Source organism: Lampris incognitus, chromosome 15, assembly GCF_029633865.1.
Source record: "Lampris incognitus isolate fLamInc1 chromosome 15, fLamInc1.hap2, whole genome shotgun sequence".
NCBI classification, from domain to species: Eukaryota; Metazoa; Chordata; class Actinopteri; order Lampriformes; family Lampridae; genus Lampris; species Lampris incognitus.
Genome location: NC_079225.1, coordinates 30,361,816 through 30,378,769, shown reverse-complemented (window position 1 = coordinate 30,378,769; position 16,954 = coordinate 30,361,816). Strand labels below are relative to the sequence as shown.

Genomic DNA, 16,954 nt, shown 5'->3' with positions numbered 1-16,954 from the left:
CATTCAAATGACAATCCAACCATTTTGTATATACTGTACATTGTACATATACTGGTACACTCTGTCATGTCCATCTACCTCGGGCATGTATGTAAGTAACCTGCTAACATCTATGTCAGCATCTCAAGATATATTCTCTGCATCATTGCACTTTATCACATCTTATTTTGCCTGTATCTGGTCAATCCTTGTGTATATATCTGGATTGTTGTGTTGTAGCGTTGTTATTATATGAGAGAGCCAAGAATCCGGAGTCAAATTCCATGTTTGTGCAAACCTACATGGCCAATAAACATGATTCTGATTCTGATCTGTGTACCTAGCAAAAAAATTGTTCAGTGACTTTGTTACAAACTTTATAAATTCTAATTTAAATTCAATCTTACAATGTAATACCGTACAAACTCTTTTTATTTCAATAAACATATCAACATTAACCAAGATTCACAATAAAAAAAGCTTTTGTTTTGAAACAATATTTTACTTTTGAAACAAACAATCTTTAAAAAAATAATTTTAAGAGGCTTGATTCCAACTGGACAAAAAGTCATCTTAGTCATGTAAGAAATCGAAGTCTTCAAATCAAATCACAAGTTATTTACATCACCAAAGAAGATAAAACAAAGCTTCTTCTGTGTTACTTTGCACCCTGGCCTTTGAGATCTTTCTTTATTCCTCTGTCGACATATTTACAGTAATATCAAAACATTTCTGGAGACAACTTTCTGTCTTATAATGTTCTGTACGCTTTAGCAGCTTCTATATGATCTTTTGTACAGAAGCAGTGAAGTAGTTTTGCCTTTGATTTCTAATCTATCCCCTTTGTGATATTTTTGTTTCTAGTGCAGGCTTTCGTTGCAAAAACTGTTTACAGTGGAACACTTAAAACATTTACTCTAAACATGTAAATTCTACTTTCTCTGGCAATGGCAGTGCTTTCCTTGCTGCAGCAGTCCACCGCTGCTTGATGAGATAAAGGAACTATGGGAGGCATTCAGCCCTTTTCATTCCTGGCCTCCAGTGAGTTTGTGGAACAGCTCTTCATCTAGCGTTTCATTCTGGTCTTTGGAGCGTGTGGAAAGGAAGATGTAACCGCCAATGAACTCATGCACCACCTTACAGTCACAGCTCACGCAGGAGAAGGCTATTGTCACGTTTTGGTCAAACTCTATGGCCACCTGTATGAGCAAAAAGCAACAACTGATTGTCAACAGCTGAATGATGCAATGGCTAAAGCTCTGGAAAAATGTAATAGTATAATGTTTGTGTAGATTCATATCAGTCATCCAGGAATATAAAATGTCAAAACAAAAGAAAGAACATAAACTAGACTGTCAGTGCTGATTTGAAAATATAGCGCCATTCATCCAATAGGGTTCTTCAGTTCTGATGTCATGTGTCATGCTTTATGTAATAAAAAAGCCACTCCGCCTTGGTAAATGAAGATGTAAGTGGGAAGACTGGATAAAAGGTGCCATTTAAAGGCATCGTCACTCCTTCCGGTAATGTCCTTGCCTCTGAAGGAGCCGATCAGATGAACACCAAAACGTTTTCAAATCTACATCGACAGTTCAGTCTATGTTCTTACTCCGTTTCGATACAGTTAAAGACAAGAGTTTTTGTCTTTGCTTTGTTTTGTTTTGGGGTTTTTGGGGGGGGGGGGTCTGTGGTATCAAATTGAGAATCGTGGAATTTCCCCGGTATTGGTATGAAATAGCAGAAAAAGAAAAATTATAGTATCCTGATGTCATTAGCTGGGACATTGACCAGGCTGCTCAAGACTGTTCACTATCATGGTAGCCTACATGGTATTCTCAGCCATAAAACACACCCTCAACATGCCACAGGGAGGGTGTGTTTTATGGCCTGTCGGCCTGTCCAGGGCATCTCCCCGCCTGCCGCCCAATGACTGCTGGGATAGGCTCCAGCATCCCGCGACCCCGATTGGGATAAGTGGCTTGGACAATGGATGGATGGGTGTGTCAATATTTTTTCTATATCTGACAGAAGGTAATATCCAAGATGAAATTGTCAAACATTTCCCTGCGTGGGAGAAAGTTGCCATCATACCTGTCTGATCTCCCAGTTGACGTTCCACTGCTTCATGTTGGCGAACCTCCACGTGGTGACCGGCAGGCCAGAGGCCATGTCAATACGGATCAGGCGATTGTAAGAGATACCAAGAATCTCGTCCTTCTTACTGCCTCGAAATCTGCAATGTACATGTAGCTATAAAGTCTGAATTCAGTGTTAATCATTTATGTGTAGATGTTAAAAGTTTAGTATATGAATAAAATGCTTGGATTTGAAAATTAGGAAATTAAAATTGGAAATTGGAATTGAAATTGTCTCTCTTTTTGAAGTACCACATATTACATGTTGTAATTAGAAGTTTCAGTTGGCTTTGCAATACTTGTCATTTCCCTGAAATATACAGCAACATGTAGACACCAAATGAATGTATACGTGATTACATTAGTGAGGGCAAATGCCCAGCCAGGGGCCAAGGAGTTTGACGTTTTCTCAAGGATAGTTTAACACCGAATGACATCAGCTGTCATAAGGATTAAATCTATTTCATAATCCTGTCTAGTCACGCTACCGCTTCACACTTTAGATATCCTGCTGTATGGCTATGAATTATGTGTACCATACCTACAAAACGTATACTGTACCTGACAATATAATACTTGATACCAAACTCTGGCAGCGACTGCCAGGCCTGGATAAAGCGCATCTTAGCATCCATCAAGGACAACCGTGCTATGTTCTGATGGGCCTCCAGGATGCGTGCCGTCAGCTGGGGATAATACACCAGAAATAAAGAAGAGACAGGTTTGGAAAATCTACTCAGTGATTAATGAATAACCAGATATAGCCCCAAATACCTATAGGCAAAATGAAACACATTACCTATTCTGTGACTAATAAACACACCTGTTTGGTCTTCTGCTTTTTGCTGTAGCGTGGGGAGACAAAACACTCAGCATTCATCTCCATGGCTTCAGGGTTGGGGGATGTCTGGCCAGGAGGGGGCGCTAGGCTCTTCATTTGTAGGAAGGACTGAATGTTCTTGACCTCTGACCTGTAGGAGCTGTAGGCCATTGTCTTCCCTTTCGAGGCCAAGATACATGCAGCTTTCCACTTGGCGTATTGTGTTTCCTGGGGAAGAAGATACACTATAAGCTATGGTTGCAGTCCTGTCCATCTTAAACCTGCATTAGATTAATATTTTCTGACACTAGATACAAGATGGTAGCGCTACAGAGATCACAAAATACATTCACAACTAAGTCGCATCATACAGACCGCATTTTGTCAATAATGAGCTGAAAGTGAAGGCAAAGCCTGTCTCTGGTGAAGGAAAACTGTAGACTACGGTGTTGATTCTCAGCGCAATTGGCAGTACAATCGATCCATTCACATTACAGTTCGTCATTCGATTCATTGTTAATATCAAAAATATCGTTTAATGCAGCTTTAATGTGAACTGAATAAAAGCGAGAATCACTGGTTATCACAGCAAAGATGCTGATGTATGTGTAGCAGAAGACATTGGCCTCACGTTGTCACATCGGATATAGACTTCATTCATCCCATCAGCGACTGGGAGTAGTAGCTTGATACCAAACTTCTTGTCAGTCACGTTGACATCGGGGACAACTTCACAGCCTGTCAAATTAAAAGGAAGAGACACTGACTTAATTCTACAACAGGTACATTGTTCAGTTGAGTTTATAGCGATCCTGGACACACATTAGATGTTGTCAACTTTTGCTCTGACCTCGGAGATGAAGCTGCTCGATTGGTTCGCCACTGGAGGCCTCCTTGTTCTTGTAGTAAGAGATGGTGGTATCCTTGAATACGAACCAGTACTCTTTATATGGTCGCAGTGTCAACCGTTTGGGCCTGGTTCAAGATGGGGGGGGGGGGGGGATGAATGTTTATGTATGAAACTAAAGAATGAAAATTTAAAAGGGAAAGTTTGAGGATAAGATTTACTTCCACAACATTTTGAAGATTTAAATACCATTACGCGAAAAAGCATGCCACATCAGTGATAGACATTTTGGGTTTTCTGGTTTCAGGCGCCAAACACTGACACTGTTTTAGCTTTTTTGGCACTTGACAGGTGAACGTTGCTCATGTTTTAATGTGACCAATGTGAACAACCCATCAACTCAAATTCTTTGTAAGTGCAAACTTAAATGGCCAAGAAAACTGATTCGGAAAGCTATATACAATCTCTATTCCTTGTCTTTGAGACAGGAAGATGAGACTTTGCCTCCATAACACGCACTGATGTCTTCGTGTGATGGTGGCCACAGAAATAAACTGAAATAGCTACGGTATAATGTGTATGTTGTTTGGCCTCAGGGCTCACCTAAACAGCCGGAGAGAATCCGCCAGCTCTGGAATGTCTGTTATGTCTTCCTGGGGGCGGGGACAAACAACTGTCAATTATCCTGCGTCTTCCTGTGACATCACCATGCCGAGACAGAGGCCCACTTCTCAACCCCTGCTTAAAAACAGCTGTTCTACCTCGGAAAAGATCTGAAAACTCGACATCACTTCTTCATCCTATGTTTACTACGGTTATATGTTAAGAAAAATACATTTACCAGAATCCTGTCTGAATTTCCTCCTTCGAGTGTCACCTCCAGATTCGATAGAGCAGCCTCAACTTCATCTATCTCGGGTTCGTTGGAGTAGTCCAGCGGTTCACTCGACAGGGTCAGTTTACAGATGTGATACTGCAATAACATCAGTGCATTACTCAAATCAATCTCCTACATTGCTAAGCAGACATGAGCAAGAATTAAGTTGTGCCTGTAACTGTTGCAAGTCATAACAATACCACTCCGATATTCGAGGGAAGAGGTTATGCAAGCACAGCATGAGTTAGAGAGCTGTTGACACAACCCTCTGTATCAGTCATCACAGTGATGTCTGTGATTTTTGTATTTACTTTGAACCTTGAACAGTTGCCTCTCATCTGATCAGTGAGATCAGTTTGGCTGAAAGTCAAGAACTGAGAGCGCCACAGATGAAATGTTGTCATCATTATCAAGCTAATTCTTCCACTCTAAAATGTGTCCCTTGAGGTGCTTTAATTGCAACCATTCTCTCTCTCTCTCTCTCTCTCTCTCTCTCTCTCTCTCTCTCTCTCTCTCTCTCTCTCTCTCTCTCTCTCTCTCTCTCTCTCTCTCTCTCTCTTTCCCTCTCTCCCTCTCTCCCTCTCTCCAACTTTGTTGCTCCAGTAGGACTTTCCACATGTCCAGGCATGTCTCCCTATGGATTAAGACACCAAACTGGTTCTTCCAGATGAATGATAGTCTGAGGCTCAGGACACTCATATATATATATATATACACTACCGTTCAAAAGTTTGGGATCACCCAAACAATTTTGTGTTTTCCATGAAAAGTCACACTTATTCACCACCATATGTTGTGAAATGAATAGAAAATAGAGTCAAGACATTGACAAGGTTAGAAATAATGATTTGTATTTGAAATAAGATTTTTTTTACATCAAACTTTGCTTTCGTCAAAGAATCCTCCATTTGCAGCAATCACAGCATTGCAGACCTTTGGCATTCTAGCTGTTAATTTGTTGAGGTAATCTGGAGAAATTGCACCCCACGCTTCCAGAAGCAGCTCCCACAAGTTGGATTGGTTGGATGGGCACTTCTTTGAGCAGATTGAGTTTCTGGAGCATCACATTTGTGGGGTCAATTAAACGCTGAAAATGGCCAGAAAAAGAGAACTTTCATCTGAAACTCGACAGTCTATTCTTGTTCTTAGAAATGAAGGCTATTCCATGCGAGAAATTGCTAAGAAATTGAAGATTTCCTACACCGGTGTGTACTACTCCCTTCAGAGGACAGCACAAACAGGCTCTAACAGGTACTATTTAATGAAGATGCCAGTTGGGGACCTGTGAGGCGTCTGTTTCTCAAACTAGAGACTCTAATGTACTTATCTTCTTGCTCAGTTGTGCAACGCGGCCTCCCACTTCTTTTTCTACTCTGGTTAGAGCCTGTTTGTGCTGTCCTCTGAAGGGAGTAGTACACACCGGTGTAGGAAATCTTCAATTTCTTAGCAATTTCTCGCATGGAATAGCCTTCATTTCTAAGAACAAGAATAGACTGTCGAGTTTCAGATGAAAGTTCTCTTTTTCTGGCCATTTTGAGCGTTTAATTGACCCCACAAATGTGATGCTCCAGAAACTCAATCTGCTCAAAGAAGTGCCCATCCAACCAATCCAACTTGTGGGAGCTGCTTCTGGAAGCGTGGGGTGCAATTTCTCCAGATTACCTCAACAAATTAACAGCTAGAATGCCAAAGGTCTGCAATGCTGTAATTGCTGCAAATGGAGGATTCTTTGACGAAAGCAAAGTTTGATGTAAAAAAAATCTTATTTCAAATACAAATCATTATTTCTAACCTTGTCAATGTCTTGACTCTATTTTCTATTCATTTCACAACATATGGTGGTGAATAAGTGTGACTTTTCATGGAAAACACGAAATTGTTTGGGTGATCCCAAACTTTTGAACGGTAGTGTATATATATATATATATATATATACCGGGTTGGACCCCCTTTTGCCTTCAGAACTGCCTTAATCCTTCGTGGCATAGATTCAACAAGGTACTGGAAACATTCCTCAGAGAGTTTGGTCCATATTGACATGATAGCATCACGCAGTTGCTGCAGATTTGTCGGCTGCACATCCATGATGCGAATCTCCCAGTCCACCACATCCCAAAGGTGCTCTATTGGATTGAGATCTGGTGACTGTGAAGGCCATTTGAGTACAGTGAACTCATTGTCATGTTCAAGAAACCAGTCTGAGATGATTCGAGCTTTATGACATGGCGCGTTATCCTGCTGGAAGTAGCCATCAGAAGATGGGAACACTGTGGTCATAAAGGGATGGACATGGTCAGCAACAATACTCAGGTAGGCTGTGGCGTTGACACGATGCTCAATTGGTACTAAGGGGCCCAAAGTGTGCCAAGAAAATATCCCCCACACCATTACACCACCACCACCAGCCTGAACCGTTGATACAAGGCAGGATGGATCCATGCTTTCATGTTGTTGACGCCAAATTCTGACCCTACCATCCGAATGTCGCAGCAGAAATCGAGACTCATCAGACCAGGCAACGTTTTTCCAATCTGCTATTGTCCAATTTTGGTGAGCCTGTGCGAATTCTAGCCTCAGTTTCCTGTTCTTAGCTGACAGGAGTGGCACCCGGTGTGGTCTTCTGCTGCTGTAGCCCATCTGCCTCAAGGTTCGACGTGTTGTGCGTTCAGAGATGCTCTTCTGTATACCTCGGTTGTAATGAGTGGTTATTTGAGTTACTGTTGCCTTTCTATCAGCTCGAACCAGTCTGGCCATTCTCCTCTGACCTCTGGCATCAACAAGGCATTTTCGCCCACAGAACTGCCGCTCACTGGATATTTTCTCTTTTTCGGACCATTCTCTGTAAACCCTAAAGATGGTTGTGCGTGAAAATCCCAGTAGATCAGCAGTTTCTGAAATACTCAGACCAGCCCGTCTGGCACCAACAACCATGCCACGTTCAAAGTCACTTCAATCACCTTTCTTCCCCATTCTGATGCTCGGTTTGAACTGCAGCAGATCGTCTTGACCATGTCTACATGCCTAAATGCATTGAGTTGCTGCCATGTGATTGGCTGATTAGAAATTTGCGTTGACGAGCAGTTGGACAGGTGTGCCTAATAAAGTGGCCGGTGATATATATATATATATATATATATATATATATATATATATATATATATATATATATATATATATATATATATATATATATATATACTTACAGCACATTTATTAAACCTTACTGTACCCATGGAGGAATGTGGCTGGTAGTGGGAAGCTTTTTTGAAACACACCAGTTTTGCTAATTTACCATTATCATTGTTACCACTATTAGTGTCCACAAGGACCATTTTTGGTCTACTATACAGAATATGACACATTGTAGCTCCAATTCTAACATCTTTCCCTTGCTTACCAGTTAGATTTACAGTTTTCACTGTTGTTAGGTTTACAGGCTGACCAGGTGTGGCTGATGGCAGCATTGCAGACCTTTAAGTCCCCAGTGATCAGGCAGGCAGCCTAAACCCAAGATTAAAGGATCGAGCGTTTGCTGTCAAGGCCCATAGGCTGTAAAAATCCCTGCCTGAAGAACAAAAACTCACCAACTCTGCCTCGTCTTTTCAGTCACAACTTCAAATATTCCTAGTGAACCTTCTTTTAACGTTCTCAGTTGATAATATATGCTGCACTCAGTGAGATCGAAGATCGCGCCTACTCTCTCTGCAAAGGTAAGTGGAAATTGTTCCTATTTACCCATGTGGTTTATATGCAGGTGACCCACAACTTTGCAGTAGATTTCACAATTTGAACTAACAATGAAAAATCGCTTTCATTAACCATGCATCTTAAGTGACTTCAGATATGAACAATCACTTGCCAGGTATGCACAATCAAACAGTGTGGTCACATTCGCCTATTCATTAAAATAATCCCACGTTTAAGTGTAATGGCAGAATGGTCACCTGCAGTGACGCAAACATCAGCATCTCCTCCTCAGTACAGTCTATCTCCTCCAGCAGGATGGACCAGCGAGCCTGCTCATACAGCTGGGTTATCCTGACAGCATCATACTAACACACACACACACACACACACACACACACACACACACACACACACACACACACACACACACACACACACACACACACACACAAACAGAAGTTGAGCCCCAAACAGATATGCCCTGCTGTAATTTCAGGTGTGCCAGTAAAAGACACACAAAGAGAAAATACTTTAATGCTTTTGCAGTGGACAAATATCTGGTTTCCCACCTTAGGATTGAGGTCGAAGAAGAGGTGGTACTTGAAGCGTAGCAAGAGCCTGTCATCATGGTGAATACCTTGCTCCATCAAAGAACGGGATGAGTCTAGCCAACTGTCAGTCACAGGAACAACCAATAAGATGGGCCATGCATAGCAGAGAATTACCCTCCAGTTTGTATCCTACAGCCTGTTTCAAGTTGAAATATTGCTGAAATTGACTTGAGTTCAAAAGATATTGTGTGGAGCTTTTATTTACCCTGAATTGATAACAGTTTTGTCCACTAGTGAGAGTGACTGGTACATCTTAGCCAGCTCTGCCGGGGGCAGATTGGGCTGGCTGGTGGTCAGAGAGTTGTCTCCAAACCAAAGACTTGTGGCAGATACTGGCATCCCATTCTCTGGGTCATAGGTTGCCATCATTGTCTTACTGTACATGGGGCCTCCTAAAAGGGGAACAAAGGATTGCAGATATAAAATATTTTACACTCATATACTTGGTTTCATTGGCTGTTAAAGGCATTCAAGGGTTTGATGGGGTTGTTGTAGGAAATTGCAGAACAGATGAAAATCTTTAGAGATGTTGTTATGTCTGACTTATTTCGGGAATTGCACTGAGCGTTAACGTCAAATCCCTTTAGAAGAAGAAAAAAAATCTATTTGGCCATTGCTTTCATAGCAGATTATAAATCCAGCATAGATTAGAATTTCCATCGAAATTAAGAGCGAGATCTGCGAGGAGATACAAGTTAGGCCTAGGCACTGAGACTCGTGGGAACAGAAGGAGGTTTGGGGAAAATTGGGAGGTAAAGTAAGTGGGTCCACGATAAAAAGCTTAATTAAGACCTGTCACAAAGAGAACTCAGATCAAAAGTCTTAATTAAAGTGATTTTTGTGTGTCATGGGAATCTGCAGCGGATACTCACAAAGGCTTGGAAGAGTGTGCATGTGTGCATGCGTGCATGCGTGTGTGTGTGTGTGTGTGTGTGCGCGCGAGCATATGCACTTTCACATTCATTGACTCATGAAAGTGTGAAAACAAGAAAGTGCATGTTAACGAAAGCCCAGAGAACACAGCACTGAAAATTCTTTTAGATCTCAATGATGAAAACTGCAGCCAATCACATCTTCAGCAGCCCTATATATAGTTCAGTATTTCTTCTCTTGTTTCTAGGGAGGTGACTCATACAAGTAAAAAGCAATCCTCAACTGATATAGCCAGTGTTCTTAGAATGAATCAACTTTAACATTTTGGGGAACAATATAAATCTAATCACAAGCTTATCATGTAATAACAGTAAAAGGATTGAGACCAGTTCTTACATTATAATGTAATCGTATTCCATTCCATGCATCTGTTATCATCAGTTTAGGGGTAGTTAGAGACAATAAATTGTGGAAATCAGACAAGTTGTGGATTATTTATTTCATGCTTTATTAAGAATGGATGTAGAGAGTGACTGGAAAGAAGATTAAAGGGGTGTGTGCCAGATTCTCGATGTCCAGTCTGGATTCAAACCCCGGGCAATGCCGTTGGGCCGTCCGAGACATATGGCTGCTATCTGGTCGAGTGTCCAGATATTTGATGGCTCTCTTTTGATATGAGATTAAACACCAATGTGCAGAGTGCTTCTGGCGTGCACAGGGGAATGCATAATTTTTTCCGCCATAGTTATGAAACGACGATGCCATTTACAATACCTTTTCCTCCTGGTCCTCCACTGAGGACATCCATGTCCAAGACGTCATCCAGAAGTGGGTCCTTTTCTTTCTTCTTCTTCCTTTTGGACAAGTCATCTTCAGGCTTCAGCAGGGACAGCTCCTCTGATCTTCTGATGTCTGAGACAGAGGAAATTGGAGGACATACAAGGCATCAGCAGTGGAAGTCACCACAAACACATGTTAATACACTGTAGAAAAAAAAAAGCACAAACAGTACATTTCTGCTTTATCTTAAGAATATAACTCTATTCTGCAATGCTTCCACATCGGTCACACAGATTATTCGGTCAACCGCCAAAGCATCACAGGTGGAGACACTCACTAAGCACTCGACAGATCTCCGCCACTGTCTTGAAGACCACGCTGGAGAAGCCGACAGTCATTTTGATGGTCTTCATGTTGGGCAGCTGTATCAAAAGGGGTTTGTGCTGGGGTGTGTAGTGGAGGTCAGCATCAGCCTGAATAACAGAATTTGTTAAGCGCTAACGAAACATAATCAGAATACTTATATTGCTTTTGTCTCTCTTTTGGAACTCCCCTCTTTTAGAGATTCTGTAACCTTGGCCAAAGCATTCTCATTCCACAGCATAATATGTTGTCGCTGTTGACAAGGCGTCGATATATGACATACAAGCTGCATCTCTGTACAGAGGCATCTCTGTACAGAAGCCTTCAGCATCTGTATAGAGACACGGCAGATGTTCGATACGCCCTAATGTGAAACTTTTAGCCACATTTATGAATATTAATTACTACAAATTAGGTAGTGGTTAGATTTAAGGTAAAAGTTAGGTAGTGGTTTGGTGCGTCCGGGTAGCATAGCGGTCTATTCCATTGCCTACCAACATGGGGATCGCCGGTTCGAATCCCTGTGTTACCTCCAGCTTGGTTGGGTGTCCCTACAGACACAACTGGCCGTGTCTGCAGGTGGGAAGCTGGAGGTAGTGGTCTGGATGTGGGTATGTGTCCTGGCAACTGCACTAGCACCTCCTCTGGTTGGTCAGGACACCTGTTTGGAGGGGGGGGGGGACTGGGGGAATACCGTGATCCTCCCATGTGCTACTTCCCCCTGGAGAAACTCCTCACTGTCAGGTGAAAAGAAGCGGCTGGCGACTCCACATGTATCGGAGGAGGCATGTGGTAGTCTGCAGCCCTCCCTGGATCAGCAGAGGGGGTGGAGCAGCGACCAGGATGGCTCGAAAGAGTGGGGTGATTGGCCGGATACAATTGGGGAGAAAAAGGAGGGGGAAATCCCAAAAAAAAAAAAGTTAGGTAGTGGTTAAATTGAGGGTTGAGGGTTAATGCAAGGTAGTGGTTAACCCATTGTGTCTCATACAGATGCGGAAGGGTATCTTGCACATCATATATCGACGCTTCGTGAACAGCTTCAATACATGATGCTACGGGATGAAAGGTGCTTCCTCGGCTGACTGAAGAAAACCGTGCCCTCACTGCATCCCATTTTCTCTACATGAGGTATGTCATATAAAATATTCAACATGAGGTATAATAATCCTTTAAAGGTTTTTGAATGTAGCCTACATACTATAACTTGCTCACAAGACAGTAAGTGTAATTTCAGCACGTGAATCCACGTTTTACAAACTAAAATAAAACCTCGTTTCCATTTTCTTTCTTCTAACTTTTTTCTAGACTATTATGACAAATGCGCTCGTTTCTTTATGTTGTCCTCATATGACTGGGAGCGGGAGCAGGTCCGGATCCATTAGTTCTCATCTTTGAAAAATAAATGGGGAAAAAGGGAACAGAACATGTTGTGGAAGCTGCATCTTCCATCTCTGACCACTGGACCTGCCAGAGCCTTTAAAAATGCAATCAAACTACAATTTTCTACATGTACAGTTTTTTTCACCCCTCTTAATGTGTCCGTTCCCATCTCTAAAAAAGATGTAACATCAGCAATGGACACTGCGACAATAGCACACATTTGTTTTAAATGCAACTTCGAAACCTTCCAGAATTAATCTCAAACAATAAAGAAATACATACATGGGGAATAACAAAAAGCAAAATTGTTCAAAAAGACCACTGTAGTTAGAGGTGACCTTTATACACCTTTTTTCCCATTGAGTTGAAATAGAGAAGGATTCCGGAATCCCACACATGGGTATAAAAATGACGCACCACTTTTGTGGTTTGTAAGTCAACATTCGTCATACCTGAATCCCGTACTTGTCAAGGGTCCAGTGTGTCTTCAGCAGCCAACAGTTCCTGCTCTCCCACCACAGGGCATGGTCGGACCAGTCCTGAGGAGCCTCTGATGGGTGGAGAAAATATTCATCACAATCATCTTTATTGTTGTTACTATCCAATTATTTCCATCACACCTCAAGGATAAAGGTGAAGGGTCACTTCCAGGGTCGTGAAGGCTTCTGCATTTCGGAGGGGGGGTCATATCTGACATTCTACCACTAATACGCTGCTAATGCTTCTAGCACCACTAACAGTACATTTTGTATCCACTATACTGTGTGCGGCAATGCATCACAATCAGCAGTAAAAGGTGTGGTCTATGAGTCCATCTGACTTCATACTCTGGTGCTTTGCCAAAATCAGACAAACAACCCAGTCTGCTTATGACACGGATCTTAGTCACCGATTCTCATTTAACACACCATGTCTACCTGAGAGTAAAACCAATAGGGTTGGCATCTATATGCTAGCGTCTATTATTTTGCTCACAAGGTAAATAGACATCAGATCAAATCAGAGCCGAACTTTGGCCCCTCGGGCTACGCAGTCAAAGCATCGCAGTAGAACAATGCCATGACAGCATGTAGGAATGCAGGGCAAACAGGGGTGTGGCCTGTCTGCTCTACATTTGCCCTCTTTACCCTTATTACCTTGTAATAAGGCAACAGAACAGGCCTTATTACAAGCTAAAGAATCTAGCTTTTTTTAATTCCTTTTTAGAAATTTGCAGGAATACTGGAGCAAGCAAGACAGTGCAATACATTAAGCCTCTTTCTCTCTCTCTTTCTCAAACACACAAGCGCACACACACACACACACACACACACACACACACACACACACACACACACACACACACACACACACACATACACACTTACTGATCTTCTCCACCAGCTTTAACATGAGGCCTCCGATGTGCAAGTCCCCCTGCACCCTCAGCTTGAATTTCATGGACTCATCACCATGTCGCTGATCCACGTGCACAGACAGCTCCCATGATGTGCTGCCATACTCTGCTTGTGTGATCATGGCCTAGTCCCACTAGGAGAGATGAGAGTGGACCAGTAAGACACAGGACAGCTCTCATGTTTGTAGAGGGAAGAACTGCAAAGAGACCAATGTCTTCTCCAGCAAGAAGAGGAAATTTTCCAAAAAAACAAAAACAAAAGAAACCACATGGCTAATTCATGATATATGGTGTGGTGGTGGGAATTATACAATGACCACTAAAATAAGCAGAATCCTTCAAAAAGCAACTAAAATCTGTACCACTTTTTATGAGTTTGCTATCATCGAATAATGATAAAGCATCTATAGGTGCCGGGCTGATATTTGGACCAATGTAAGCATAGCAGGATAGACACAGCTGCAGCTAATAAAATTAACAATGACTCCATTTAATTTAGGTGTGCTTATGAGCCAGCATTGACAAAACTATTGACTGCTGTCACTTCTCAATCACTGCAACACCACAATCAAACAGACCCATCTTTAATTTGATTAGCTGCAGCCGTGTTTACTCTGCTGCCCTTACATCACTTGGTCCCATGTTTTTGCCCAGCACTTATAGATGGGTTTTCACCTTTAGGGCTCACCAGAAATCAGCAGAAAGAATTTTTTTCCACATCTTTCGTGTCTTTGGGGTACCAGCGTCTTCACGACCAAAAACATTTACACAAGTTATTTAATGAAACATAGTTCATATCTACTCGTTTCACAAATGACTGCAAACCTTATCACATGTTTTTGTTGTTGTTGTAGAAATGTATATTCAGGCAGAGCACAACTGTATAAAATTGGATGATGTGACACTGGTAGATAGATAGTTTTCTCCATTTTGGACACTCCTTAGCCCCATCAGAGGTCAACACACAATGAAAGCAGTTTTTCTATTGGTCAACAACGCAAATTACCATGACATTTTATCAGTCCCCATGAGAAGGGAGTTCATAACGCAGGGTCTGATACTCAGAGTAACCCCAGCCCACCATCTTGTTCGAGGACATTTCACAGCCTGGCACATGCTTACTGACATGGGGACTTGAACTCCAGTCTTCGGGTTGAAAAGAGAAAAACCCAAGTCAGCCTGATTTTGACATATCAGGATATATCCTGACCAAAAACATGAAGCGGCACATTGCAAGATTTTCAAGTACCAGTGTAACTGGTTAAACTGTACTTTGCCCGCAGTCAGTAGAGTAATGTGAAAGAAATACCAATGTCTCCAAATTTACTGGCCCCCTGAAGGGCTGAACACCACCATACGTTTCAGCGGTATTGCTGCAGTGTTATTTACTGCCGCCCCAAAAGACCATTGCTAACCCAATGCATGAATGAATAAAATATCAGTGAACTCACAGAGACTGGCAGATGTATTGGCTGCTGCCAGGAGGGAAATGAGTCGAGTCTGCACATCTCTTTTCACACAGTAACACAAAAGAGTAAACACACCCAATAGCGTTGCTACAACACAACTGTACTGGGGGCGGGCTGCAGCTATGAACAGTATACATCAAAAAGCAAGAGAGAGGGTGAGCAAGAGATGACAGAGAGACAGATAGATAGAATGAGACACAAGAGAGGGGGGGGGGGAAAGGAGGTGGTGTTCAGGATTCAGGCGTGGAATGTGTTACGAGCAGAGACACGAATTTGGAGCAGGCGAGACCTGACAAAAAAAACAAAAAAAAAACAAATAATGCCCTCATCTCTCTTCATCTCAGCTCTGAATTCAAACCGAATCTGGTAAACAATGGACACGCGCACACACACACACACACACACACACACACACACACACACACACACACACACACACACACACACACACACCCTGTGACACTGTTCTGTGGCTGGAGGCTGTAATACCTGTGATATTCTACCTATGTAGCCAGGGGGGAGAGGTGCAGCCAAGAGGCTACGTTTGATGAACACAATGTGATTTCTGTGTGCTGTTACTGTTCCCAGCATGGCTGTAAGGTGCAGGTAAAAATTTGAGCCTGCAGGGCTGTTTGCTAGGCTACTGGAGGAGATAACGTTGAAAAATGAAACATGAGTGAGTCACAACTTAAAAAGTTTTAATGAGCCGACCACCAAACCACATCGAGCCACTATCCACACGACAGAGCAACATCCCATGGGAAGGCTGCATTTGAAACACAATAAAGTTATATGACTTGGCCTGTTTGCAATAACGTTTACGTTTGGAAATACGTTAGGTAAACAAATATAATGAACAAGGCAGAATGTATGGCCTCATAACCTTTCTACTTCACCAATAAGCTGAAATAGATAGGAATAAGCCCACGGGGGGCATGGCAGCCGGAGCTAACGAATGACGAAATAGTTCAGATCACTTCGTGAACTGGGCTCAACATGGACACGAGCCTCCCCCGGGAGACAGTCAACCGAACCTGCCCGGGTGTCTCATAAATCATTTCATTTTCAAATGATTATACGCCCACTCTATGTTTTCTTTAAAAGCAAAGCGCCAGAAACTCACCTTTCGCTGATTAAAAGACGATTCCTGGAAAACGTCCACTCCGGCTGAATGAACTGCGAATGAAGCTCCTCTGGCAGTAAAACCCGCCCAGTTCAAACAGGTACAGGAAGTGGGCTTTTCCCACCTTTACAAACAAGAAGAAGAAGGGGGGAGGAGGAGTCGGTTGTCTCATTTAAGACCCGTTGCGCAGACGTGTTAGTCAGTCTGGTTAGAAGTCGACACGGTTGACTTGCTGTAATTTTTTTAAAAGTTAAAAATGTTAAGTTCATACTTTTAAGTTAAATGTAAGTGCCTTTGATGCAAGACGGGTCACCTGAGTGGTGTGAAACAAGAAGCTGAATCCCGTTATTCATTCATGTGTTCTAACGGTGTTGACCTATTTCAATTTTTTTCTCATAAATTACACACGAATTTGTGCCTTCACTTGGATTTTAGAACTAATATCAACATGATTTGTATAATCTATTTGTATAATCTATAATCTGTATAATCTATTTGTTAAAAAATAAAATGAGTATTCTATTGTGCTCCATTGTATTCTATTGTGTTCCGATCCATTGTGTTCTATTGTGTTCCATTCTATTCTCTTGTAAACTACTGTGTTCTATTCTATT

General features: G+C 42.1%; 1 protein-coding gene across 1 annotated transcript; it reads right to left on the bottom strand.

Annotated features, from left to right (window-relative positions):
- Positions 1-1,004: 1,004 nt before the first annotated feature.
- Positions 1,005-16,395, bottom strand: fermt1 (FERM domain containing kindlin 1). Its single transcript, XM_056294361.1, has 16 exons — positions 16,341-16,395; positions 13,720-13,882; positions 12,805-12,902; positions 10,947-11,082; positions 10,604-10,741; positions 9,162-9,348; positions 8,915-9,017; positions 8,603-8,710; positions 4,623-4,754; positions 4,385-4,434; positions 3,785-3,909; positions 3,566-3,672; positions 2,938-3,162; positions 2,676-2,800; positions 2,071-2,212; positions 1,005-1,178 (listed from the first exon to the last, which is right to left on the bottom strand). Exons 2-16 carry the CDS (start codon positions 13,868-13,870, stop codon positions 1,005-1,007), a joined length of 2,001 nt encoding a protein of 666 aa, XP_056150336.1. The 5' UTR covers positions 13,871-13,882; positions 16,341-16,395.
- Positions 16,396-16,954: the final 559 nt, after the last annotated feature.